General features: G+C 34.7%; 1 protein-coding gene across 3 annotated transcripts in view; it reads left to right on the forward strand.

The window, feature by feature from the left end:
- Window positions 1–26,335, forward strand: part of ARHGAP29 (Rho GTPase activating protein 29) — a 62,293-nt gene that overhangs the window by 19,689 nt on the left and 16,269 nt on the right. For all 3 annotated transcript variants that reach the window (XM_035017995.1, XM_035017993.1, XM_035017994.1), the window contains 9 exons: window positions 8,450–8,546; window positions 8,921–8,993; window positions 11,369–11,417; window positions 11,909–12,046; window positions 12,933–12,997; window positions 13,421–13,531; window positions 13,638–13,718; window positions 13,929–14,117; window positions 14,858–14,995. In XM_035017995.1, coding sequence (XP_034873886.1) covers window positions 8,450–8,546; window positions 8,921–8,993; window positions 11,369–11,417; window positions 11,909–12,046; window positions 12,933–12,997; window positions 13,421–13,531; window positions 13,638–13,718; window positions 13,929–14,117; window positions 14,858–14,995 — 941 coding nt within the window. The remainder of the gene's footprint in view (window positions 1–8,449; window positions 8,547–8,920; window positions 8,994–11,368; window positions 11,418–11,908; window positions 12,047–12,932; window positions 12,998–13,420; window positions 13,532–13,637; window positions 13,719–13,928; window positions 14,118–14,857; window positions 14,996–26,335) is intronic.

The following is a 26,335-nucleotide window of genomic DNA, read 5'->3' on the forward strand; positions in this document are numbered from 1 at the left end:
TCAGTAGCTATTGTGTGCAGTCAGGATGTCCTGGGGAAGGAGTGTGCCTGTGTATAGTTGGTGTCCACATTCCAGAAACAGACTTGAAGAAAGTGGCCTCTCAGCTGCCTTGGAGATCTTTTTTCCTTTGAGGTAAAGCTATCTTTTGAATATTATCTCCCACTATGACTGTCTTTACCTTTGGGATTATTGTTACCATTTTACTTTTGGTTTGGGTGAAATTTAAAAGATTACTCTGTTGTTCCTAAACTTACTCTGTTTCAGTAAGACTCCATGAGACTAGAAAATTTAAAAATTGTCTTTTCGTTGGTATAAGTTCCTGTTTTTAAATAAAACCTTTCCTCCTCACTCTTATTGTTGAGGCCATCTAAGCGAAGGGAGTTTAAAAATGAAAAATATTCAGTGACCTGAAAAATCAAGGTTAAATTAGAACTTAATTTAATTTTTCCTTTTAATGATAATTTTCAAATCCTGGAAAGGCAAGGGGGAGGTAGAAACCATTTTTGAGTATCTATTCTATGGCAATCTAGATGTTTTGCATATGCTATCTATTTTAATATTTTCAAAAACCTATTAAAGTGCATTTTTATTTCTATTTTAAATGGGGGAAGCTCAAAGAAAAAAGCTATCGTTAGGATCAGAAAGCTTCTGGAATGTGGAGATCATTTTGTCTTAAGCCCCTGATTACATTTCAAAAACAAAGATGACATGACTTGCTCTGGACATCTTAACTGTCGATGCATTTGGCAAATATACCAAGACATTAAAAAAAACACTTTAGAATCAGGGAGGTATAATTTTGTTTGTGCTCCTGTAGGTGTGGATGCATAAAGTCTGTCCACTTCCTATGCATAATAAATGCATTGGAATAAAATTGGAATCTTTTGACTCCTCTTTTTTTTTTAAGTATGGAATTTACCTTTTAAAGGTAATTTTAAAGCTTTAAATTAAATTAAAAACTTTTTTTAAAAAGCTCTTCCCCATTCATTCTAGTAGTGATTTGTATTTCCTGTGTCTCCTGTTTCCAAGCAGGAAGTTAAGTCTGACAAAATATTTGCAATATGGTAAGAGAGATACAGCTTATTTTTGAAGTAGATAAAAGACATCTTCAGCACTCAGTAATTTATTATGTACGTGTTTGTGTTTTCACTATTTACAATTATTTTAGTCAATCTTATTTGTAATTTAAATTAATACGACCATTTATTTAAGTTTTTCATGATCTGTATTTTGCCCTGTATTGAAAAATTGACAAAAAAGAAACACAAGCTTTAATTATGCATCTAAAATTGTAGAAGCTTTGTGTCTTCTTTCTGTTTTGAAAACTTAATTTTTTAATAGGCAATACATTGAAATGGTTCATAATGCAAATGGCATAAAAGAATATTTAGCAGTGAAGTGTCTTTCTTACCTCAGATGCTTAGCTACCCTTTCCTTTACCTAGATAAGCAGCAACTATTGCTGGATTTTTGTGTATCTTTCTAGAGACATATTATGCATATATAAACAATACAATATGTTCTTTTTTTTTGCTCTCTTTTTTACACAAATGGTAGCATTCTGCTCCTTGCTCATTGTTCTGAATTATGTTCTATACATAAAGAATTCCCTAATTCTTTTGTTGTGATTTGTTTTTTTTTTTTTCAAAGCTGCATGGTAATCTGTTATGCTCATGTGCTATAATTTATTTTACCAATTCACTAATGGATATTTGGATTATTTCCATTTTTTTTTCTATTACAAATAATGCTTTGATGAATAACCATGTTCATTTGTATTTATTTTTTTTATATTGCTAAATAACCTCTGCAGTGGTTCTGCCATTCTGATAGCAGTGCTGAAAAGGCTGATTTACTGCACCTTTGCCAACAGAGCTGGTTACCAAGCTTTGTCACCCAGTCTGATAGTAAAAATTGGCATCTCAGTATAGATTGACTTGCATTTCCCTCATTTTGAGTGCAGTTGAGTATGTTTTCATATGTTTTAGAGCCATTTGTACATCCTTTTATGTGAGTTGACCCTTTACTCATGTTTTTTTTTTTTGGTGGTTGGCCTTTTTTTTCTAGTACTGATTTGTAGAAACTCTGTGTAAGTGAAATTTACCCTTAATCTTTGATATAAGTTGCACATTTTCTTTATCTTTTGATTTGCTTATGGTATTTTATTTTTGCATTTAAATCTGTCAGTCTTTTTTATGGTTCTTGGGTTTCAGGTATTAGGAAGGACTTCCCTGCTCTGAGATTATAATAGCATTCTCCACTGTGTTTTCATTTAATGTTTTCATGATGTCATTTATTAAATTTAAGTCCTTGATACATTCCAGAATGTCTACATGTCTAGCTTATTTTTCAAATAATTCATCTTTTCCCCATTGATCTGAGATGCCGTTTTTATCATAAATACATTAAACTGTCATATATGTTTATATCTATTTTTGGACCTTATTTTATGTCCCATTGATTTGTTTAGTCATGTGCCAATACCACACTATCTTTATTGTAGTTGTATAGTATGTTTTAGTAGCTGGTAGGGGTAACTCCTCTTTCTGTTACTCTTTTTGTTCAGGATTTTATTTTCTCATCAGGACTTTTGAATTGGCTTATCTAAATTCCAAAAAATATCTGTTGATATTTTGAGGATGATGAGTAAAATTTATAAATTTATAAACTTATAATTAAATTTATAAATTAGGGAGAAGTTACATATTTAGCATTTCTGAGAGTATAGTATGCATTTCATTTCTTCAAATTGTCTTTTGTGTTTCTCAGAAGCAACTTAAAATTTTCAATTTGTAAGCCTTACTGCATTTTGGTTTTTCCCCTAAACATTTTTTCCCCATGCATATGATGAAAATTTGCCTACATTATATCTTTTAATTCAGTGGTTTGCAAACTGTGGGCTCTGATTTATGACATAAGTTAGTGGATTGTGACCAGCGTTTTTAAAATATGAAAGAGAATAGAAAAGAAAAATCAGAATGCAACTCTCATTGTATAAGACTTAAAGATGTTTTGAAACTTCATAGGTGTTATATAACTAATAGCTATTATATGTGTATGGTATACTTGGTCATGATATAATATGTATTTCTTACTGAAGGGTGTGGTCAAAGTTTGAAAGTCACTAATAGATGCTATGTATGAAAGCTATTCATGTGATTTCTTAAAGAGATACTAAATGTGTCTCAGTGCTTATTGTTGTGAATTAATAGGGAGCCCAAGGGAGACAATTATTTAAACCGTGAGCAAAATTTTGATGCCATTTTGAAGAATGGCTAATAGAGAGAAGAGAGTGGGGACAGCTACACCAATTAGCAGGTTGTTAAATAATCCAGACTACAGGTAAAATATGGCCTTTTGAACTAAATGGCAGTGGGAATGGAAAGGAAGAAGAAGGATGTGAGGGCGATCTGGCTGCGACATCTGTCACCCCATTGATCACCAGGGTTGATTCAGCTGATCTGGCTGGCTAGGCGGGTGTCCCCTTCCTCCCTTGCTGCTCCATGTGTGTCCCTCCCGAAGCTGCGCGCTTGGTTGAAGAGGACGACCTTCCCCGATAGAGGAGGACCGTTCTTCGGTCAAGGGTATACGAGCAGCTGCGCTCCCCTGCTAGAACCTCCAAACACCTCTCAAGGAAAGGAAGAAGAAATGTTTTAGAGGTATTTTGAAAGCAAAGATAATGAGCTAAGGAATATATAGAAAAGAGTAGGCTTGCAGGGCAGAATAGAAGTGAGGATAGGGTTCAGGTAGGACATGTTGAGGTTGTAATGCTGGTGTTTAGGTAAAGCCTGGGAAGTAGGAGAAAGAATATATCAAACATACCATTGGAAATGTGGATCTGGAGCTCAGAGGTGAGAACTAGACAGGTAGTTTTAAGGATTCATTTTCTTCAAAGGTATAAAAGTGGATACAGTTCTGTGGGGATAATGTGTAGAGAGGAAAGCCAAAGAGAACTGCAGGCTGGGTGGGGATGACTATATTTTGCCAAAGAGAACTGCAGGCTGGGTGGGTATGACTATATAAAGTAAAATTGTCAATAGATAGATACACAGAACATGAGAGCACTCATGTTACTAACTACCAAGCACTGTACCCTAGGTGCTTTACATTTGTTTTCTCAGTCATTTCTTTCAGTGATACGCCATTTTACAGATGAAGAAATTGCAGTGAGGTGATGTATTCAGAATAACACAGGAAGTGGCAGAGGTTAGATTCGAACTTAGGTCCGAAACTCTGAAGCCCCACGTTATCTAGTTACTATAACATGTTGCTTCTAAGAGTGCAAAATATTTCAAGGTGGAAGAAAGTGGTTAATATTTGCAGTAATAATAGCAGACATTATTGAGGATGTACTTACTCTATGCCAGACACTGTTAAACTCTGCATGGATTATCCCATTAATCCTCACAGCAGATTTTTCAGGTCAATACTGTTATTCTGTCAATTCCCATTTTGCATATAAGGAAGCTGGGACATAGAGAGATTTGTCCAAGGTTGCATATGTATTAAGTGGTAAAGCTGTTGAGAGTTGTAGAATGGACAAGTAGGATGAAAACTCAGAAGAAAAAATGCATCCAAGTTTGGCTAATAGGTTTTTGTTGGCAGTGTTGTTAAGTGGTTTTGAGTGAAAATAATATTTATTGAATATTTTCTTTGTAACAGGCTCTGTTCTAAGTTCATTCCATTTTCATAGCAGTTCTCAAAATACATATTGTTGTCCCCACTTTATAAGTGAGGAGACTGAGGCACAGAGCAGTTGTGTTAAGTCCCTAGTAGGAGACAGAGTTTAAGATTTAACCTAGGCAGGGCGCCTGGGTGGCTCAGTCGTTTAAGCATCTGCCTTCAGGTCAGGTCATGATCCTGAGTTCCTGGGATCGAGTCCCGCATCGGGCTCCCTGCTCAGTGGGGAGTCTGCTTCTCCCTCTGCCTCTGCTCCCCTTCTCATGCTTTCTCTCACTCGTGCTCTCATTCTCTCTCTCCCAAATAAATAAATAAAATCTTAAAAAAAAAAAAAAAAAGAATTTAACCTAGGCACACTGGCTTCGGAACCCATCCTCTTAACCAGGCTGAGCAAACTGTTTCTGGTGGGCCAAATCTGGCCTGCTGCCTATTTTTGTAAATAAAGTTTTACAGGAGCACAGCCACTCTTATTCATTAATGTATCACTGTATCTCATTCATTTATGTATGGCTTCTTTAGGAATAGTTGCAACATACCATATGTCCTGAAAAGTCTAAAATACTTGCTATCTAGCCCTTTACACAAAGTTTTTCAACCTCTGATAACCATTAGACTAGATGAAAAGCCAAATCCTGGTGAATTTTGTCATGACCCATTTATAGAGGTTTGGCAGTAAAAAAAAAAAAAAAAAAAAGTTGGATGGTAGCTTTAAGAGGAAATATGGTAAAATGAAAGTTTTTTCACAGAGGGAAGATTTGAGTATGTTAGTAGCATAAGAAAAAATAATGTCAATTGAGTGGGAGATAATAAAGCTACGGAGGGAGGTGGCATAGGATTTGGAGAATGCAGGAAAGAGTGGAAAGATTTATTACTGGAAAGGAGCCAAAGACTTTTCTTTGAAACACTGAGCAGAAGCAAAAAAGAAAAAAGATATTAGGAATATAGGACTGTTTTGAATTGGAGGCAAGGGCAGTTATAGTAATTGTCATTTGATGGCTGTAACCTCATTCAAGTAAGGATGAAGATAAAGAAGGAAGATGGTTCAAATAATTGTCTTTTTGCGATTCACAATTACTACTTTTTAAATCTCCCAGTCATGTTTAGGGCTACGAAAGAAATAGGTAAGAAAGAGAAAGAATAATTACAGAATTTGCAGTAGTGTTATAAGGTGTCTTTTTTCTTTAAAGTCTAACTAGGTTAAGGTTAGGAAATATAAGTAGGCTATACATTTTTGCTGGTTATAAGTTATTGTATATCGACATTATAAATTACTATTTAAAGTTTACGTTCCAGTGAGATTTTTAAAGCAGCTTTCTTGAGGTATAATTGATATTCAATGAAGTACATATATTTAAAGGATACAGTTTGATCAATTTTGACATAAAAAACCTTGTGAAACTGTCCCAATCCAGATGATGGATGCCCCTTGGTACTCCTTCCTTTCGGCGCCTTCCTGCAGACCCCTTTCAACAATTTTGATATGTGGTGTTTTCATTTTCATTGTGTTCAAAACACTTTCTAATTTCCCTTTCTCTTCTTTGACCCATGGGTTATTAAGAAGTGTGTTATTTTAGTTTCCTGGTACCTGGGGATTTTCCAAAGATCTTTCCATTATTTCTAATTTAATTCCATCTAGTCACAGAACATCCTTTGCCTGGTTTGAATCCTTTTAAACCCATTTTGACTTGTTTTATTATTTTTTTTTTATTTTTTTTTTAAGTTTTTATTTATTTATTTGAGACAGACAGAATGAGAGAGACAGAGAGCACATGAGAGGGGGGAGGGTCAGAGGGAGGAGCAGACTCCCTGCAGAGCAGGGAGCCCGATGTGGGACTCGATCCCGGGACTCCAGGATCATGACCTGAGCCGAAGGCAGTCGCTTAACCAACTGAGCCACCCAGGCGCCCCTTGACTTGTTTTATAATATGATCTATCTTGGCAAATATTCAGGGTGTACTTGAAAAGACATACATTCTGCTGTTACTGGATGGAGTGTTCTACAAATGTCCATCTGGTAGGGGAGTCTGATAGTATTGTTGAAGTCTTCCATATTCTTACTGATTTTCCATATACATGTTCTGTCAATTATTGACAGAAGGCTATTGAAATCTCTGGCTATAACTGTAAATTTGTCTATTTCTCATTGTGATTTTGCTTCATGCATTTTGAAGTTGTTTATTAGGTGCATAAATGTATAGAATTGTTATGTCCTCTTGATAAATTGACTCCTTCATTATTACAAAATGACTTTTATCCATAGTAGTTTCTTTAACTGGGAAGTCTACTCTGTGTGATGTTAGGCACTAAGCCTAGGGCCATTGTAGAGCTTACCATGTTCGTTTCTTGTCTGTCAAGATTCTTGTCTTTTGTTGCCTTATAGCCAATGTCTTGAAAATTTTTATTTCATGTATTTTGTACGAGTTTCTTTTGATTGTTTCAGGCAGAAGTGTAAACCTGTTTTTCCATCTTGGCTAGAGCAGAAGTCCAAAAATAGCTTTAAAATTATTTATGGTGGTTCTTAAAGTTTTTCTTTTTGCTTGTATCAGCGATATTTAGAAGAATCTGATGAAAGATGTGGCCCTTAGCCCTTCATGTCTACAAAGGCTTATCCATGTAAAAGCTTGATTGTAATTTCATGAGGTTTAGAGGCTTGAGGCTTCCTTCATCCTGGCTTAGGAATTCTTGCTTTCCTGCAAGCATTTTCTACCCTAGTTGTACACTAGAATCACCTGAGAGAGCTTTTGAACAAATACCTATGCTCCACCAGACTTGTGAAATCTGAATTTCTGGTGGTAGGACCCAGATTGTTGTTTTTAAAACTCCCTAGGTAATTCTGCTGTGCAGCTAAACTTCAAAACAGCTTGTTTTAAAGCAAAGGATGGCTTCCTCTTCACTTGCTCTGTCTACCTTCCCTTTATTGGCAAGGATCCTAGGGAGGATGGGATACAGGGAGCCAATTGCTCCTTAAACTCACCCTGAGTAGAAGCAGTTACTTTTAAAAAAATTGCCAATTCCACCTTCAGATTTTGTCTTGGTAAATTGTATCTGGGCTTTTAACAAAAGTGCATAGAGAAGAAGTTAGATTAAGAAAACTTTTTCAGTTATATTTCACAATTTGCTTTAGCAAAATGCAGAATGTTAGAATATCCCTATGGCAAACAAGAGACAGCAATATATATCAATTAACATGGACCTCAGAGCCTAAGAGCCTGTAAGAAATAAGGCTATAAATAAATAGGAATTTAAATTTTCTAAAGCATTGGGTGTTTATGTGATATGCTTTGTATATAGGATCTGTGTTATGTCACATGTATATTTGACTTCAATTATTGGTAATTCCTAGTGAAAAATATATTTCATTTGACTAAAGTGGGCCGCAGTGCATTTAGCTATTTTTACAAATGCCATAAAGCAGTAAGCAAGAGAAAATAGCACAGAGTGCTTTTAATGAGAGGTCTGATGTAACATGGACTCTGTGACTCTGAGACGGATTGATTTCACATTGTGTCACTTTTTAGATGTGTCAAATTATGTAATGCATGGAGTAGTAGGTTTGGAATGCCAGCCACTTGTATGCAAGCTGATTCTTTTGTATGATTTCTTTAAAGAACTTGAACATCATATTCATTTTGTGTATTAGACTTTTCAGTTTCCTAATCTTTTAATGCTTCTAGAAGTAATGGTGAACTTTTAAGAGGTTAAATGACTTCATATAAATGTAGTTTAAAATATTTTCTTCCTCATTTATTGTAACCAACCTTTCCCTGTAGCTGTGAACTTCACAGAAGTTAATGAAGAAAACAAAAACGATCTCTTCAGAGAAGTGTTTTCTTCCATTGAGACCTTGGCCTTTACCTTTGGGAATATGTAAGTAGAGGACTGTCATTTAAAGAAATTGGGGCCTGGGAGTCTCAGAATATGTCATATCATTTAGTAGATACATGGAAAGTAAAGTATTAACCAATACAAAATATCACAACACTGGAAAATAATACATTCATTATTTCATTATTGTTTTGTTACTATATTCAGCAGTGTCTGTGTAGCTGTTCAGAAGCAGCATCCATTTGCAAGTGACTATGTGGTTTATGTGAATAGATTCCTAGGAGTTTATTTCTAAGGTTCTTACTTAAAAAAATTTATTCTAGATGACATGTTGAATGTGAAGCCTGTGACAGAGCAATGCAATGACTTGTCTTTTTATTTCTATTTCTTTTTTTTTTTTTAACTTCTCTGGATAGCCTGACAAACTTCCTTATGGGAGATGTAGGCAATGATTCATTATTGCGACTGCCTGTTTCTCGGGAAAGTAAGGTAGGCCAAGTTTGTGTGAAAGCAGAGACTTTAATATTTTTAACTTAATATTTCAATAATTTCCTGATCTTAATCTCAGCATTAGTCTTTGATAGTTTTCGAGTTGAGCAAGAAAAACAGATCACTTCATTTTAAATATGATAATTTATGGTCAGTTTCTGGAGCAAAAATTTAATTATACTTTCTAAGTGGATCTATCATTTTAAAGGAATATGTCTGATAGTTTTATGGTGTCCTATGTAATGAATCTGTGTCATATGTTCCAAAATTTTAGTAAGTAATTCTTAACCATTTTTCTCTCCTGACATTGTCACAGTTCTTAAAGACTGGTGGAAACTTAGAAAAATAACACAAGAAGTAAAGAGGGTGTTAATCTTTTCACACATCCTATAGTTTATTACCATGAATCACTTATAAATAGGCTGTAGGTCCTCATTCTCCCTAAGAGCAGTATGTTAGAGGATTGCAGTTCTGATTCCCAGTTTATTTTTTTAAAAGATTTTATTTAATTATTTGAGAGAGAGAGCAAGAGAGAGTGCATGAGCCGGGGAGGGGCAGAGGGAGAAGCAGAAACAGACTCCCTGCGGAGCAGGGAGCCTGATGAGGGGCTGGATCCCAGGACCCCAGGGTCATGACCTGAGCCAAAGGCAGTCGTTTAACCTACTGAGCCACCCAGGTGCCCCCCGATTCCCAATTTAAAGAAAAATTGCCCTGAAATAATAGAACATGAAGAATGTTTGTAGAATATTGCTTTAAAGACTTATAGTAGTAATATTTTTATTTGACTAAAATTTTTTCACTAAATGCAAGCTATTTTTAAAAACTGCAGTAGAGACATACGTTAATAATTTCTTTTTAAGGATGTTCAAATCCAGAAGGAGGTCAACAAATATTTGGAAATGTGCCAAGTATTTGTGTTATATCAAAGTAATATAAAAATTGCAGGTCTTTCTTAAAATGATACAAAATATGAATGACTAATTGAAGCATTTGTTATATGTACTATAATAATGAGAAAACAATTGACTATTTCTGAAGTCATCCGTTGATGAATCAAGGATAGTGTATAAACCATATCAGTAATGAAGAATTTTAAGATCCTTAAATATTTTGCTATTGTTTATAATTTTTCTTCAATTTTATCTTTTCAAACATACTACTAACTTAGAAGATACAATAATATTATATCTGTGACAAGGCTCTGAAGAATTAAAATTTTAGGCGTGAATCATATTTCCTGTTCCTGTTGGCTCTATTGTGTGCATATATTACACTAATTCTTAATAGGAAAATACTTTTTCCTTTTTTTCTTTTGCACCTTATTTTCCTTCTTGCAGTTTTTAATTAACCCTAGAGATTGAGCTTTAAAAGTCCATGATGATATAATGCTACTAATAAAACTACTTTGGTGAAGAGTTTTGAAAAATACTTTAAGTAATAATTGCCATTTATTTAATAGTGTTTATTATGTACCATGCCCTATGCTAAGCCTATATCATCTTAAGCCTTAAAGGAGCCTTATGAAAGTAGTGTTCTTATCCCCATCTTACAGAAGGGCAAACCAAAGTTAAGCCTAAATATATATAGCCCAGTGTCATACAGCTACTAAGTGAGAGCTGGACTTCAAACCCAGGTCTCTTTGATCCCTTTTGCATTGAATCCCTGCATAGTCTGTATTGCCCAACCAAATAGATCACATTTGTTTAAGATCTCACAGTTTTGGTAGATATGTTCTCCTGCACTGTCCAGTAAGGTAGCCACTTGACACATGTAGCTCTTTAAACTTAAATTAATTAAAATAAATAAAATAGAAAATATACATTACATTACATTTACATTAGCCACTTTTCATATGCTCAGATAGCCACATGTAACTAGTATCTACCTTACTGGACAGCGCAGATACAGAACATTTCCATCATCATAGAAAGTTCTGCACTAAGTTGTCCACTAGACTTTCAGAGAAATGCTTTTGTCATTGATAAAACGGTAAAAGATGGCTGGAAGAAACAGGTCTTTGTCTTCAGTTTAAGTGATAATCTATTTAGATTGTTTCTATAACTTCCTACTAATATTTCTGAAATCTGCAGAATCATTTAAAGTTTTGAATGGATTTATTAATGTTAACTAATGCTGTTAGTAAACAATGAGGTTGTTTATTCTTGGATTTTGAGAACTGCAGTTGTAAAAAGGTATGTAATTCTTGTAAGATGTAGTAGCATTTAAACAGATTTCTTAGGCCCTTTGAGTTCTAAATACTTGAAATTCTTTAACAGGAATTATGTCCCAATAACAAATTAGAGTGAAAAATTTCTGAAGCAAAGATCTGTTATCTTCTGCTCTAATCTTAAATTTGTTTTCTTCCATGTTGTAAGTCTTTTGAAAATGTTTCCGTGGAATCAGTGGACTCATCCAACGAAAAAGGTAATGCTTTTGAGGTACTTACAATCTTAGTCAAATTTTTTGCAGTTCCCTCCTTCCTTTCTTTCTTTCTTTTCTTTCTTCTTCTTCTTTTTTTAATCACTCCCCAACCCCCTGCAGTTACTTTCAATACATGTTTTGAATTACTTAATCTCTTCTTGCTCAGTAACCTAAGTATTCATTTTTAACACAAAATGATGTGTAAAATTTTGCATAAAAACTTAAGAAAAAAAACCTGCTAGCATAAATAGATAATATAGAGACTGATCAAGAATTAGATAGGGTTTATAACTTGATGAATAATAGAAATACGTATTAAGATAAAAAATATAATTTGAAACCATTTTAAGTTTAAACTGTGACCTTTAATTCTAAATTTGTCACTTGTATTTTTTTTAAACAGTTTTCATTGAAGAACATCTTAGGATTTGAATGCTTCTTTGTTTAGAGTTATGTGCTGATATTTAATATATACTTGATATTTTTATTTTCAGGAAATTTTTCTCCTATTGAACTAGACAGCGTGCTATTGAAGAACACTGATTCTGTAGAATTGGCTTTGTCTTATGCTAAAACATGGTCAAAATATACCAAGAACATAGTTTCATGGGTTGAAAAGAAGCTTAACTTGGGTGAGTTGCCCTTTGGGGCATCTGATTAACTTTGGAGTGTAAGAACTGAATTGTTTGCAATTCATTTTCTACAGACGATGATTAATATGATTCCAAATTAGTAGCTGCTTCATTGTAGTGAATAAAATCATTGTCCATTTTCTCTTCTTGGAATAGGAAAGACTCTTCTTACAATAAATGTACTTATTGAACATTACTGTGGGCCAACCACTTGATCTGGGGACACAAAGACAAATAGTACACTGTCTTTGCCTTTAAGGAAGTCATACTGCATTGGGCAAAAAGAAATGCAATCAGATAATATGGTTAAAAGAAATAAAAGCAACAATAGGTGTATGAGCACCAGCCATGGTAACATCTTAATAGCTAGTATTTTCCCAGTGTTTTACAAAATACTTGTATTGACAAAATACTTTCATATCCTGTACCTCATTTAATCCTTACCAAAACCCTGGGAAGAAAGCAAGAAAAGAATTATTCCCATTTTACAGCTCAGGCAAGCAAGACTTGCCTAAGGTCGGATAGCAGATTTGCATAGGATTATATAGCACTAACTGGAAGAATATAGGATTTACCCAAATCCTGTGCTCTTTCTACAAAATTATTTGCTTTAAATAGGGACTGCCCATCAGAATCACCTGAATAACCTTATAAAAGGGCAATATACAGGCCTAGGTCCCATCTCCAAGAGAAGTGAGGCCAAGCATGTATATTTTGAAAGTTTCCTAGTTGGTTTCGATGAGCACTCTGGATAAGAATCACAGTAAAATACGATGCAGACTAGTATGTGTGCTCACTCTTTAATTTGGGAATCACAAATAATTTTAGAATATGGAGGGGGAAAAGAAGTTAATTTACCTTCTGATGTTTTTTTTGACCTTTTCAGAATTGGAGTCCACTAGAAACATTGTCAAGTTGGCAGAGGCAACTAGAAGTAACATTGGAATGCAGGTAAGTGTTCAGTGACCTCCTAGGGTATTGGACAAAGAGGTTACCTAGATGACCTCATGATAGTGCCTTGTGAAGTCAGAAACTTGTATGCTAAATATAGGAAAGAAGTGAAATGCCGAACTTTTGGCTGGGCAAAATAAAGACCTTTTAAGCTTAACGTGGAGACCCATTATGGAAAAAAACTAGGAAATTCACCATTTTATACAAATGTTGATTGTTTTGTTAGCCACTAGTCTTGCCTGCCTAGTTTTATAATTAATATTCTTCAGTACCTCCTCATATAGTCATCTTTATGACTAGTCATCTGTCTGCAGAAAATGTCTAAACTTAAAATTTCTCCCTCTGAAGAAGAATAGTTGGGGGAGATCTAAAATTCTAGTGCTATTTCCATTGGAAAATTTACTTTTCAATTTTAAATTCTAGGAGTTTATGCCACTGCAGTCTCTATTTGCCAGTGCTCTTCTTAATGATATAAAGAACAGTCACCTTTTACAACAGACAATTGCAGCACTCCAAGCCAACAAATTTGTGCAGGTAAAAATTTATGTGTATAATACACTTTTTTTTGTTGTTGTTAACAACAGCATACCTTTAGAAAACAGCTTTTTTTTTCTTTCTTGTTTTGAAATACCCTTGACAGCCTCTACTTGGGAGGAAAAATGAAATGGAAAAACAAAGGAAAGAAATAAAAGAACTTTGGAAACAGGAACAAAATAAAATGGTGAGTATTATAATGGAGTTTCATCTACCTACTTGTGAACATCTGAAATCATCTGCAGTATGTAAGCATCCACCCTGGAAGATGCATACCTTACTCTATAGTTTTTCTAAAATGCTTGTTTTAACAATCTTGTTGAATATGCTAATGAAACTTATACATTAGGGTTTGTTTCTTATTCTGTATTTAATAGTCTTTTTTTTTCCTGTATAGCTGGAAACAGAGACTGCTCTTAAAAAGGCAAAACTGTTATGCATGCAACGTCAAGATGAGTATGAAAAGGCAAAATCTTCCATGTTTCGTGCAGAAGAGGAGCATCTGTGCTCAAGTGGTGGATTAGTAAAAAATCTCAACAAGCAGCTAGAAAAAAAGCGAAGGCTGGAAGAGGAAGCTCTTCAGAAAGTAACCATCTTTGTTGTTATTTGCAAGTTGAATTAGCAATAATCCGCTAAGGCTTCAGTTCTCAAATGTTCGCATGCATCAGGGTTGCCTGGAAGGCTTGTTAAAACAGGCTACTGGGCCCCACATCCAGAGTGTCTGATTCAGTAGCTCTAGGGTTGGCGCCAAACAACTTGCACTTCTAACAGGTTCCCAGGTGATGCTGCTGCTGGTGGTGATGGGGATCCACACTTTGAGAACCAGTATACTAAGAGATTTTTGCTTATCTTTTAAATCTTTGGTTTTGTTTCTGAAAAAGTATCTTAGAGAAGGCAGTAGTTTAATATTTTTTACTTCATTGTTCAGGAAGTTCACCTTTTAGGCAACTGGGTGTATATGTGTACTAATTCTAGTACCTGATAGCAAAGCTAGGCTGGAGCTTTCTTTATATTGCTTATGAAATATAATTTGATGAATTCTGTAAGATTATGTAGAAAATGGTGAATATAAATAGAAAAGGCTGTTAAATAGAAGTAGTCATTTATCTTGTAGACCGTATAGTATCCATTAAAGTCAAGTGCCTGAGTCACTGACCAGAGCAAATTTGTTATCTTTAGAAATATTCTATTTAAAACACTATTTCATACTTTTTATGCAAAAAGTCTTTTTAATTATTTCCATTGAGTTTTATTATAATAAGTACTTGTTTTAAAATATAAATTCTAGTGATCAGTGTTATTTTTTTTTCTGTGATATTCTTAAAGGTAGAAGAAGCAAATGAACTCTACAAAGTTTGTGTGACAAATGTTGAAGAGAGACGAAATGATCTAGAAAATACCAAAAGAGAAATTTTAACACAACTCCAGAAACTTGTTTTTCAGTGTGATCTTACCCTTAAAGCTGTAAGTATTTTGTTCAGTATTTTGAAGGCCGGGGCAAAAAAGGGTCTAAATATCTGCAGAAGGGAAGAGGGATGCTTGATGAGTCATGTGTCCTAAGGGATTTAATTTCTGAGATTAATGCAACATTTGGAGTTTGGAAATTGACTTTCAGCTTTTAATAGTGGTAAATGCTTTGAGTTACATTTTTTATCTGGTCCCTCACCTGGTGGATCGATGATTTGTCCAATTAAAATTGAAGTCTGAGAGTTTGAAATCGCCTCTAAGCCACTGTCTTTCTTGGCTTGGTTGACAAAATGGATTTGACTGTTGAAACTTCTTTCAGCACTATGAGATCGGTTCTTCAAAATTTGAGTAAACTAAATATTAAAATTAAACCCAGTGACTTATTAAAAAAAAAAAAAAAAAAAAAAACACGGGCGCCTGGGTGGCTTAGTTGGTTAAGCTACTGCCTTCAGCTCAAGTCATGATCCTGGAGTCCCACATCGGGCTCCCCGCTCAGTGGGGAGTCTGCTTCTCCCTCTGACTCTCTCCCCTCTCATGCTCTCTCTCACTCTCTCTCTCTCAAATAAATAAATAAAATCTTAAAAAACAAAACAAAAATGCATCCTTCCCTCAAGGGTTTTCATTTGCCTCTTTAAAATGACTTTTATAAAAAGTTTATATATAAAATACCTTTTTTTGATGTACATTTCACAAGTTTTAACACATGTATAAATTTGTGTAACCACAATCAGGATTCAGAAGAATTCCATCACTCCAAAAAATTTTGTTCATGCTGCCCCTTTGTAGTCAAATTCTCTACCCACCCCTAAACCCCTGGCAAATATTGATATGTTTTCCGTCTTTATAGCTTGATCTTTTCCAGAGTGTCATATAAATGAAATCCTATAGTATGTGACTTTGGGGACTGGCTTCTTTTACTCAGTATAATGTCTTTGAGATTCATCAATGTTATGCCTGTATCAATAGTTCGTTTCTTTTTATTGCTGAATAGTGTTCCATTATATGAATGTACCACAGTGTTTATCCATTCATCAGTTGGACATCTGTGTTGTTTCCAGTTTTTGGTGATTGTGAATATAGAGCTGCTATGAATATTTGTATACAAGTTTTTGCATGAACATAAGTTTTCATATTTCTAGGGTAAGCACCTAGGAGTGAGATTACTGGATGTTATGGTAAATGTCTGTTTAACTTTATAAGAAATTGCCAAATTGTTTTCCAGAATGGCCATAACATTTTCATTCTAACCAGTAATATATGAGTTCCGATTGTTCTGCATCCTTGACAATACTTGTTGGTTGTTGTTATATTTTAACTGTTCTAATATGTGTGTAGTGGTAGTTGTTTTAATTTGTGTTTCTGGAGTGACTAATGATATTGAGCATCTTTTCAAGGACTTATTTGCAGTCTCTATTTTGTCAATTTTTTTAAATTGATTTGTTTTCTTATTATTGAGCTTGCATATTTTGTCTTCCAGTCTGAAACTTCTCTTTATTCTTTTAGCAGTTTGTTTCAGGGGGAAAAAAGGTTATAATTTTGATGGAATCTAACATCAATTTCTTCGTTTATGTGTCATGCTTTTCATATTATAGCTAAGAGAGTTTCAGGGTCACAAAGACTTCTATGTTTTCTACTAAAAATTTTATAGTTTGACATTGATATATGATCTATTTTGACTTAATTTTTATATAAGGTGTGAAATATAGGTTGAGGTTTTTTGCATATAGATGTTGTGTTAAAATTATGCCTGTGGGATTTTAATTTATGGAGGTGATTGCATGCTGACATGGAGAGGTCAATGTTACTGAAAGGGTGAATTGCTTACTTATATTTCGCGAGAGAAGGGGCCGTGCTGTGCCACGTAGGGCCACAGAAGTACCAGGTTTGGTGAAGCAGAGGCAGGAGTGAGGGGAAGGCTGAGAATAGAGCCTTTATTGGGGTTTCCAAGGGAAAGACAAGATGGGGCAGGATAAGCAGTGTAGGATTGGCTAGTTTGATGGTCTCTAGTTGCTTGGTACCTGGCCCTAGGATGATTCAGAGCAGGAGACAATAAGAATTTGGTGTGTGAGAATTAGATAATGAGGTTGTTTGGGTTGCATATGAAAGACATACCCCCCACTACTTCCCACCCCTGTGCTAAGAATTGGTTAGCCCTGGGAGGAGCAGACTCTCCCCAGCTGGCAAACTTTTTAAGATGTCAAAACATTACAAAATACGGAAAATAAAAAACATTATTAATACAGGTGTCCACTTGTTCCAGTACCATTTGTTGAAAACATTGTGCCATCTCCATTGATTTGTCTTTGCATCTTTGTCAAAAATCAATTGACCATATTTTTATAAAAGGTCAATTTCTAGATTCTCTATTCTGTTCCATGGATATATATACCTGTCATTTGGCCCAAACTCTACTATGTTGATTACTGTTGTTTTATAGCAAGTCTTAAAATCAGGTAGGGCCACCTGGGTGGCTCAGTCATTAAGCATCTGCCTTCGGCTCAGGTCATGATCCCAGGGTCCTGGGATCGAGCCCCACATCACGCTCTCTGCTCAGCGGGAAGCCTGCTTCTCCCTCTCCACCCCCCCTGCTTGTGTTCCCTCTCTAGCTGTGTCTCTCTCTGTCAAATAAGTAAATAAATTCTTTAAAAAAAATAAAATCAGGTAGTGTGAATCTTCAACTTTATTTTTTTTTTTCAGAATTGTTTTGAGTATTTAAGATCCTTTGCCCATAAAAACATTGGAATCAGCTTGCAGTATCTACAAACAAATCCTGCTAACATTCTAATTGGAATTGTGTTAAATCTTAGATCAGATGGGAAGAATTGATTATAATATGTAGCATCTTAACTATATAAAGAGAGTTGTTCAATCCATGAAGACAGTATGTCTCTCCATTTATTTAAATACATGATTTTTTTTAATCAGCATTTTGTAGTTTTCAACATAGAAGTCTTTCACGTGTTTTGTTAGATTTAAACCTCTGTATGTATGTATGTATTTGGGCAGCTATTGTGAATGTGACATACAAATAAATCAATAGATAAATATATACCACATATAATTTATGTGTATGTATCTATGCACACACATTTCTTTAATTTCACATTTCAGTTGTTCATTGTTAGTATTTAGAAACACAAGTGATTTTTGTATGTTGATCTTGTATCTTGCAAACTTGCTAAAACTAAATAGTTCTGGAACTTTTTTTGTAGAATCATTGGGGTTTTCTACATAGAAAATTATGTTATCTACAAATAGGGACAGATTTATTTCTTCCTTTCCAATCTGTATTCCTCTTATTTCTTTTTCTTTTTGCACTGGCTAGAGCTTCCAGTTCATTATTGAATAGGATTGGGTAAGAGAAGATATCCTCGTCCTATTCTGGACTATTTAAGGGCAAAGCACTTAGACTTTCACTATTACATATGATGATAACTATAGGTTTTTTGATGATGCCCTTTATCAGGTAAAGAATTTCCCCTTTTTCTAGTTTGCTGACAGTTTTATGATGAAGATGTTGAATTTTTTTTTCCACTGCTGAGAATTTTGGGGTTGTTTGTTACTGCAGCATAAGCTAGCAAAACTGTCTGCTTATATTGAATATATATGTACATATATTCTTTATTCCTTTATATGTACCTTTACATACTATATACCATATCATGTGTACCTAAATACGATAGAGGAACATCTTTGAACAAATAATATATAAGTACAGTTAATGGGACTTATGATGTAATTTTTGCTAATTAAATTATTATAAACGTTTGTAATTGTGTCTTTGCTTTTTTAAAAAAAAGATGTTAGATTTTATCAAATGATTTTTTCCACATCATTTGATTAATGTGATAATACAGTTTTTCTTTTGTAGTCTATTAATATGATGGATTACATTGATGTTTGAGTGCTGACCTAGTCTTGCATTCCTGGATAAGCTGCTTTTGGTTGTGATGCATTGTTACTTTTATATATTGCTGGATTCAATTTGCTAATATTTTGTTGAGTATTTTTTTCTTTTTCTTCTCTGTTAATAAGAGACATTGGTATGTTGTTATTGGTTTTTTGTTTTTTTTTCCTTATACTCTCTTTATCTAGTTTAGTATCAGGGTTATTCTGGCCTTATAAAATGAGTAGGGAGGTGTTCCTTCCTGTTAGTATTCTGGAAGATTGTGTAGAACTGATGTTATTTCTTCAGTTGTTTGATGGCGTTCCCTGGTGAAAGTATCTGGGCTTGGGGTTTTCATTTTTGGAAGATTTTTCACTATGTATTCAGTTTCTTTTGAGAATAAACCTATTCCAGTTAATTATTTCTTTTTGGGTGAATTTTGGTAGTTTGTGGCTTTCATGGAATCAGTCCCTTTTGTCCCAGTTGTCTAATTTATGTGCACAGAGTTGTTTATGGTTTTTCTTTACCGCTTCAGTGACTCAGTAGGCTGTAATAATATCCTCTCTTTCATGCCTGATGTTGGTAATTTGTACCTTCTCTCTTTCTCTCTCTGGTTAGTCTGGCTAGATAGAGGTTTATCAATTTTACTGACCTTTTCAAAGAAAAGCTTTTAATTTTCATTGGTTTCTCTATTGTTATTTTTAAGATTTAATTTCTGCTTGCTCTGGGTTTATTTTGCTTTTCTTTTTAGTTTTTTGATGGTGGAAGCTTAGATTGTTCATTGAGACCTCCCTGCTTTTGTAATATAAATATTTAATCATTTAGATTTCTCTCTAAGCACTGCTTATCTAAATCCCACAAATTTTGAATTTTGTATTTCTATTTTTGTTCAATATAAAATATTTCCTAATTTCCTTTGAGACTTCATCTTTGACTTATGGATAGTATAGAAGCTGATTGTTTAATTTCCAAGTATTTGAGAATTTTCTGGATAAATTCCTGATACTGATTTCTAGTTTAATTCTGTTATGATGAGAGAAATGTTTTATATAATTTCAATTTTCTTAGATTTGTTATGGTTTGTTTTATGATTCAGCATATAATCTGAATCATTGACAGCATATGGTCTGTCATGGTGAATGTTCCATGCATATACTTTTCAAAATGTGTGTTCTGCTCTTGTTGGCTGGGGTATTTGGTAAATGTAAATGTCAATTGGTTATTGTTGGTTTACGGTGCTATTTATTTCTTCTATATCCTTGACTTACTTTTTACTTCTATCAGTTACAGAGAAATGAGGGTTTTTTTTTTTTTAAGTTTTTATTTAAATTCCAGTTAATCAGCATACAGTGTAATATCAGTTTCAGGTGTACAATATAGTGATTCAACACTTTCATACAACACCCAGTGCTCATCACAACAAGCACGCTCCTTAATCCCACTCACCTATTTAACCCACCCCCTACCCACTTCCCCTCTGGTAACCAGTTTATTCAGAGAAAGGAGTTTTGAAGTCTTCAATATACTGTATATTTTTAGTTCTATCAGTTTTTGCTTTATGAATTTTGAAACTCAGTTGCTTGTGCATTAGTAATTGTTACATATTCTTGGTGAATTAATCCTTTTATTTTTATGAAATGTCTCTTTTTATCCTGGTAATTTTTATTGCTTTTAGTCTTCATTTAATACTGATGTAGCTATTTCAGTTTTCTTTCAATTATTTTTATCATGGTATGGTATATCTTTTTCCATTCTTCTACTTTGAGTTTTATCATTTTATTTAAAGTGAAATCGGAGGGGGAGACGAACCATGAGAGACTATGGACTCTGAGAAACAAACTGAGGGTTCTAGAGGGGAGGGGGCTGGGGGGATGGGTTAGCCTGGTGATGGGTATTAAAGAGGGCACGTACTGCATGGAGCACTGGGTGTTATACGCAAACAATGAATCATGGAACACTACATCAAAAACTTATGTAATGTATGGTGATTAACATAACATAATTTAAAAAAGAGAAAAAAAGTGAATTACTTACATAGCATATAGTTCAGTCTTGATTTTTTTAAAAAATCGGTTTTGGGGGCACCTGGGTGGCTCAGTTGGTTGGGCAACTGCCTTCAGCTCAGGTCATGATCCTGGAGTCCTGGGATTGAGTCCCACGTTGGGCTCCTGGCTCAGCGGGGAGTCTGTTTCTCCCTCTGACCCTCCCCCCTCTCATGCTCTCTCTCACTCTAAAAAAAAAAATCTGTTTTGATAATCTCTATCTTTTAAGTGAAATATTTAGACAGTTTATATTTAATGCAAATGTATGTTCAGATTTAGGCCTACTTTTCTCTTTTCCTGTTTGTACCTTATATTTTCTTCATTTGTTTCCCTTTTGCTGCCTTATATTGGATAAATTGATAATTTTTTAGAATTACATATAATTTATATTACAGATTTAATTTAATCTATTTTTATTTACGTATTAGAGTTATATTTTAATTTATCTAAAATGCTTATTTGCATTTTATTATCTACATTTTAATTTACTGAGCTTTTGACTATATCTCTTTTTACAGTTTTTTTTTTTTTTTTTCTTTTTAATGGTTGCACTAGGGCTGTATTTATAAAAACTTTTTACTGGCCTATTTAAAACTAACATTTTACCCCTTCAAGTGGAATGTAGAAACCACATAGTCCCACCATATAAGTCCCTTTTACTTGTTTTGGGTTGTAATTGATATGTGTATGTTACATCTATATACTTTGAAAACCTCACCAGACAATCTTACAATTTTTGCTTTCAGAAGTCACATATTTTAGAGAAGAGAAGTCATCTTTTTTAATTACCTAGATATTTACCATTTGTTTCTACTCTTCCATTTCTAGGGTTCTTTCCCTTTGATATCATTTCTCTCTTTTCTGAAGAACTTCGTTTAGCATTTCTGTTGTAGCAGGTCTTCTGGTGGTGAATTCTGTATTTCATCTGAGAATGTTTTTATTTCATCTTTATTCCTGAAGGACATTTTCATTTGATAAAGAGTTTAGTTCTTTCCTTTCAACACTTTAAAAATGTCCTTCCACTGCCTTCTGGCCTCTGTGTTTCTAATGAGAAATCCATAGTCATTTGAATTACTGCTTTCTCAGTGTGGAATGTGTTGGAGGTTTTTTTTTGTTTTTTGCTTGCAAGATTTTTTTTCTTTGTCTTTGGTTTTCAACATTTTGATTACCGTTTATTTGGGTGTGAATTTTCTTGAATTTATTCTGTTTGGGGTTCCCTGAGCTTCTTAAATCTGCAGGTTTGACTTTTATTATATTTGAGAAGTTTTCAGCTATTGTTTCTTCAAAATTTTTTTTGTAGCACTCTGTCCTCTTCCTCTAAGACTCCAGTGACTCAAATTTTAGACCTTTGTTTTTATTCTGTGGGTTTGAGGGGGGTGTTTTTTTTTCTCTCCCTAATCTTTTCTCTTGGTGGTGGTTCTGTTGATCTATCTTCAGGTTCACTGACTCTTTCCTTTGTTATCTCTATTTTCCTATACAGTCAAAACAGTAAATTTTTTTGTTTGGGATATTTTATTTTCCTGTTTCTTTTTTATATCTTCCATTTCTGTGCTCTGACTTCAGTCTTACCATGTTTTAAGATTATTTGCCCTTATGTATTTAAACCGTCATAATAGGGCACCTGGGTGGCTCAGTTGGTTGGGCGACTGCCTTCAGCCCAGATCATGATCCTGGAGTCCCGGGATCGAGTCCCGCATCGGGCTCCCTGCTCAGTGGGGAGTCTGCTTCTCCCTCTCCCGCTCCCCCCTCTCGTGCTCACTCTCTCTTTCACTCTCTCTCTCAAATAAATAAATAAAATCTTTTTTTAAAATAAATAAATAAATAAATAAACAAACCGTCATAATAGCTGCTTTAAAGTCTTTATCTGATAATCCAAATAGGTGAGTCATCTCAGGGTTAGTGTGTTTATTGTCTTTTCTCTTGCATGTTGATGAGATTTCCTGGTCCTTCATGTAACAAGTATTTTGGATGATATTCTGGACTTCTCAGTATTTATGTGACTCATGGTCATCTTTCTAACCTATATTGAATGTTGATTTTTTAAATTTTGGGCAGGCATTTGATCTAGTTAAGTTCACTCTACAGCTCCTAAGGAATCCCTTCCAAGTCTTCTAGTTGTGAAACTTAGTCAACCTACTCTGCTGCTATTGAGGGCCAAGTAGGGAAAGGATAAAGACAAAAACCAAGTAGGGAGTTCAGACCCCTCACTCTTCAGATCCAGTTTATCTGGTTCTAGAGAAGAATTCCCCTCAAAGTTGTAGATGTCTGTTCAGTAGCTACTGCTGTTGGTGCCAGAGCACCATATCTCAGCGCTTGGGACTTGCTTGGGGGCTGGGGGACAAGAGAAAACAGACAGACAAAAGAAACCCGTGGGTTTTCCCCCACTCTTTCAATCACATGTCTTTGAATAGGAGTTCAGTATTGGCTGAGAAACAGTAGCAAAAGAAATAACAGGAAGCATACCTCTAGATTGCTCATACCTTGATTTGTTGTTTCTTTCCACAATCTGCCTGCTACCATTTACTTTTCAGAATTCTCAGAAAGTTAAGAATTCAGTGGGAACCTGAAACTATTTCCATTTGAATCAGAAACTCTCCATACAATGTTCCTGAGTATTTAAAATTGTATCTCATTCGTTTACCAAATTCCAATTAATGTGTGATTAATTTAGAGAGCCAATTTTAGCAAAGTGATTTAAAAGAATTATAAAAATCCTAGGGTTCGAAATTACATTATGAGTTACGTAAGCCAACCTTTACACTCGACAAGTCCTTTTCACCTCAGACAGTAGCTCATGATAACTAAGATTGAGTATGTACCTGCCAGTGTATAAAGTTCTTTGCCTACATTAACTCATGTAAATCTCACACAATCCCATTAGGTAAATATAACTGTTTTTAGCTCCATCTTACTGGTAAAGAAACTAAAGTTTAGAGAACCTTTCTTCTCAAAATGTGGTTCTTGGGCCCGTCACATTCTCATTACATTGGGAGCCTATGAGGAATGCAGAATCTTGGGTTTCAACTCAGACTTTTGGAATCAGAATCTGCATTTCGAACAAGAATCCCACACATGATTCATTTGCACATTAACTTTTTATGAAGCATTTGCTTAGAGAAGTTACAAATAACTTGATCAAGGTCACCTAGCATGTAAATTGTAAAGCTAGGATAGAACTCGGTTGAATGACTTCAGAACCTGTGCTCTTAAATACTATGCTGTCTTGCTGAATGATTATTTAGCCTGGGTGTGACAACTCCAAAATTAATGTAATTTTTATATTGAGCTGAAAGAAAATCCGTTTTTGGAACGCCTGGGTGGCTCAGTCGTTAAGTGTCTGCCTTCGGCTCAGGTCATGATCCCAGGGTCCTGGGATCGAGCCCAGCACCTGGCTTCCTGCTCAGTGGGAAGCCTGCTTCTCCCTCCCCCACTCCCCCTGCTTGTGTTCCCTCTCTCACTGTGTCTCTCTCTGTCAAATAAATAAATAAAATCTTTTAAAAAAAAAGAAAATCCGTTTTCTTGTGGACCTTTCAAGTTATACCATACTGCTATAATCCCTCTTCTACAAAATAACACTTTAAATATTTAAAGGTAATTGTTATCTTCCTTTCTTGAATGCTTTTTCCAGACTACACACCCCCAAATCTGATTTTTTTTATTTTCACTCTAGGACATATCACATACGTGATTGCAGAGAAAACAAAATTATTTGAGATACAAAGATTCTAGACATTCAGGTTCTCTCACTATCTTAGGGAAGATACACAAATCACATTTATATCCTAGCAAAATTTTAAGTTATATCATGGACATCAAGGATTACTTCTGAATATCTAAAATTGTCTTGAATTATGAAGTATTGGAGGGTAGGGGATAAAGATCATAATTACATTACTGAGAGGAAGAAGAAATGACCAGGCCAGTCACTAAAGACCTAACCAAATCAATGGGCTTTGAAGAATGGAAAGAATTAGAAGAAGAATTTTTTGTTTTATTTTAAAGTACATTCAAGGAAAATTTATCTTTAAAGTAATACAGGATAGAGAATTATACTGAACCAAATTTATTTTAGATTATTGCTGATTTATATGAAAGAAACTTTCCCCATTATTTGAAATTAAAATTCCATTTGAACAGCTATCATAAATATTTGCACGAATCCATGTGCCAGTGGAGGAACTAAAAATTTGCTGTAGGTGATGAAAGCTTGGGCATAGAGTTGGAAGTCCTGTGTGCTCGAGTGAGCAGTCCCAGAAAACGAACAGAATTATGTATGATCTTGGCTAATAACACTTTTTATTACTATACATTTGGTCATTTCCCCTTTGTGAGGCACTTTGGTCACTGTGCTCTCAGATAGAGACCTAGAAGAAAAGTCTAAGTTCCTGACTCAGGGAACAGATTGAGGCACAAAAAAATCTAGAGGCAGGATGATTTTTGAGGTACCTGTGAGCCACCTCAGGTAAGATGCCCAGCAAGTCCTGCAGGATCTGCCCCATGGGGGTTCACTCTTTAGTGTTTCTATTAGGTAAGTGAGAAGGCTGAATAATTTGGGGAAAACAGATTTTAAGATTGGGCTACCTGTATATATTACTGCTTAAGTCTTTATTATTAATAAATACCCAGAAACAAATATTCAGCAGATGAATTGATTATGCCAGTATATTCATTTGGCTTTTTAAATTATTGGTGTTTTTAACTAGACTCATAAAGCTTATTAAAAATTATAAAAAATGGACAGTTACCTTTAGGATCAAGAGAGTAAGTTCAGTTTACCATTAACTGGTGAATTTTTTCATCAGAGCCAGTTGCAGGACTTAAACTTTACCATCCGCGGTTTGAATTTCCTTTGTTCCTTGAGAGAATTAGAACACAAATAAGCTATTCTTTTATGTGCACTTTTCAAATACTATTTATGCTGAGTCTTAGTTATCCTTCAGGAATGCCTGTCTACCTTGGAAAGGACTTAGAGGCTAATCAGAAGTTCAATGGATCATCCGGTGTATCAAGAGAGATGAAGAGGATACATGGCAGTCTTTCAAATAATATTAAGCCAATTGAAATTTGGCATTTATTCACATTGCTCACCTGGAAGCCAGAGTGGCATTTTATAAAATAAATCAGATTATGTGATAGCTCTTAACACCCTTTAAAACCCTCCACTGGCTTCCCATTGTACTTAAATTCAGACTCCTTACTGCAGTTTAGAGGACTGTTTCTCTTTCTGGCATCATCTCAAACCGAAGCTTCACCTCTTTGGATGTGCTTCAGCCATATTGACCTTTCAAGTGTTTCTTGAGCATGGCAAGCTCTTTCTCACTCACTTTTGCTCTAGGGTCTCTGTGCTACCTCTTCCTTTTGTCTGGATTGGACTTCTCCCTGAAACTTTGCATTGGCTTTTTCTTACAT

Source organism: Mirounga leonina, unplaced genomic scaffold, assembly GCF_011800145.1.
Source record: "Mirounga leonina isolate KUSES-001 unplaced genomic scaffold, KU_Mleo_1.0 Mir_173, whole genome shotgun sequence".
NCBI classification, from domain to species: Eukaryota; Metazoa; Chordata; class Mammalia; order Carnivora; family Phocidae; genus Mirounga; species Mirounga leonina.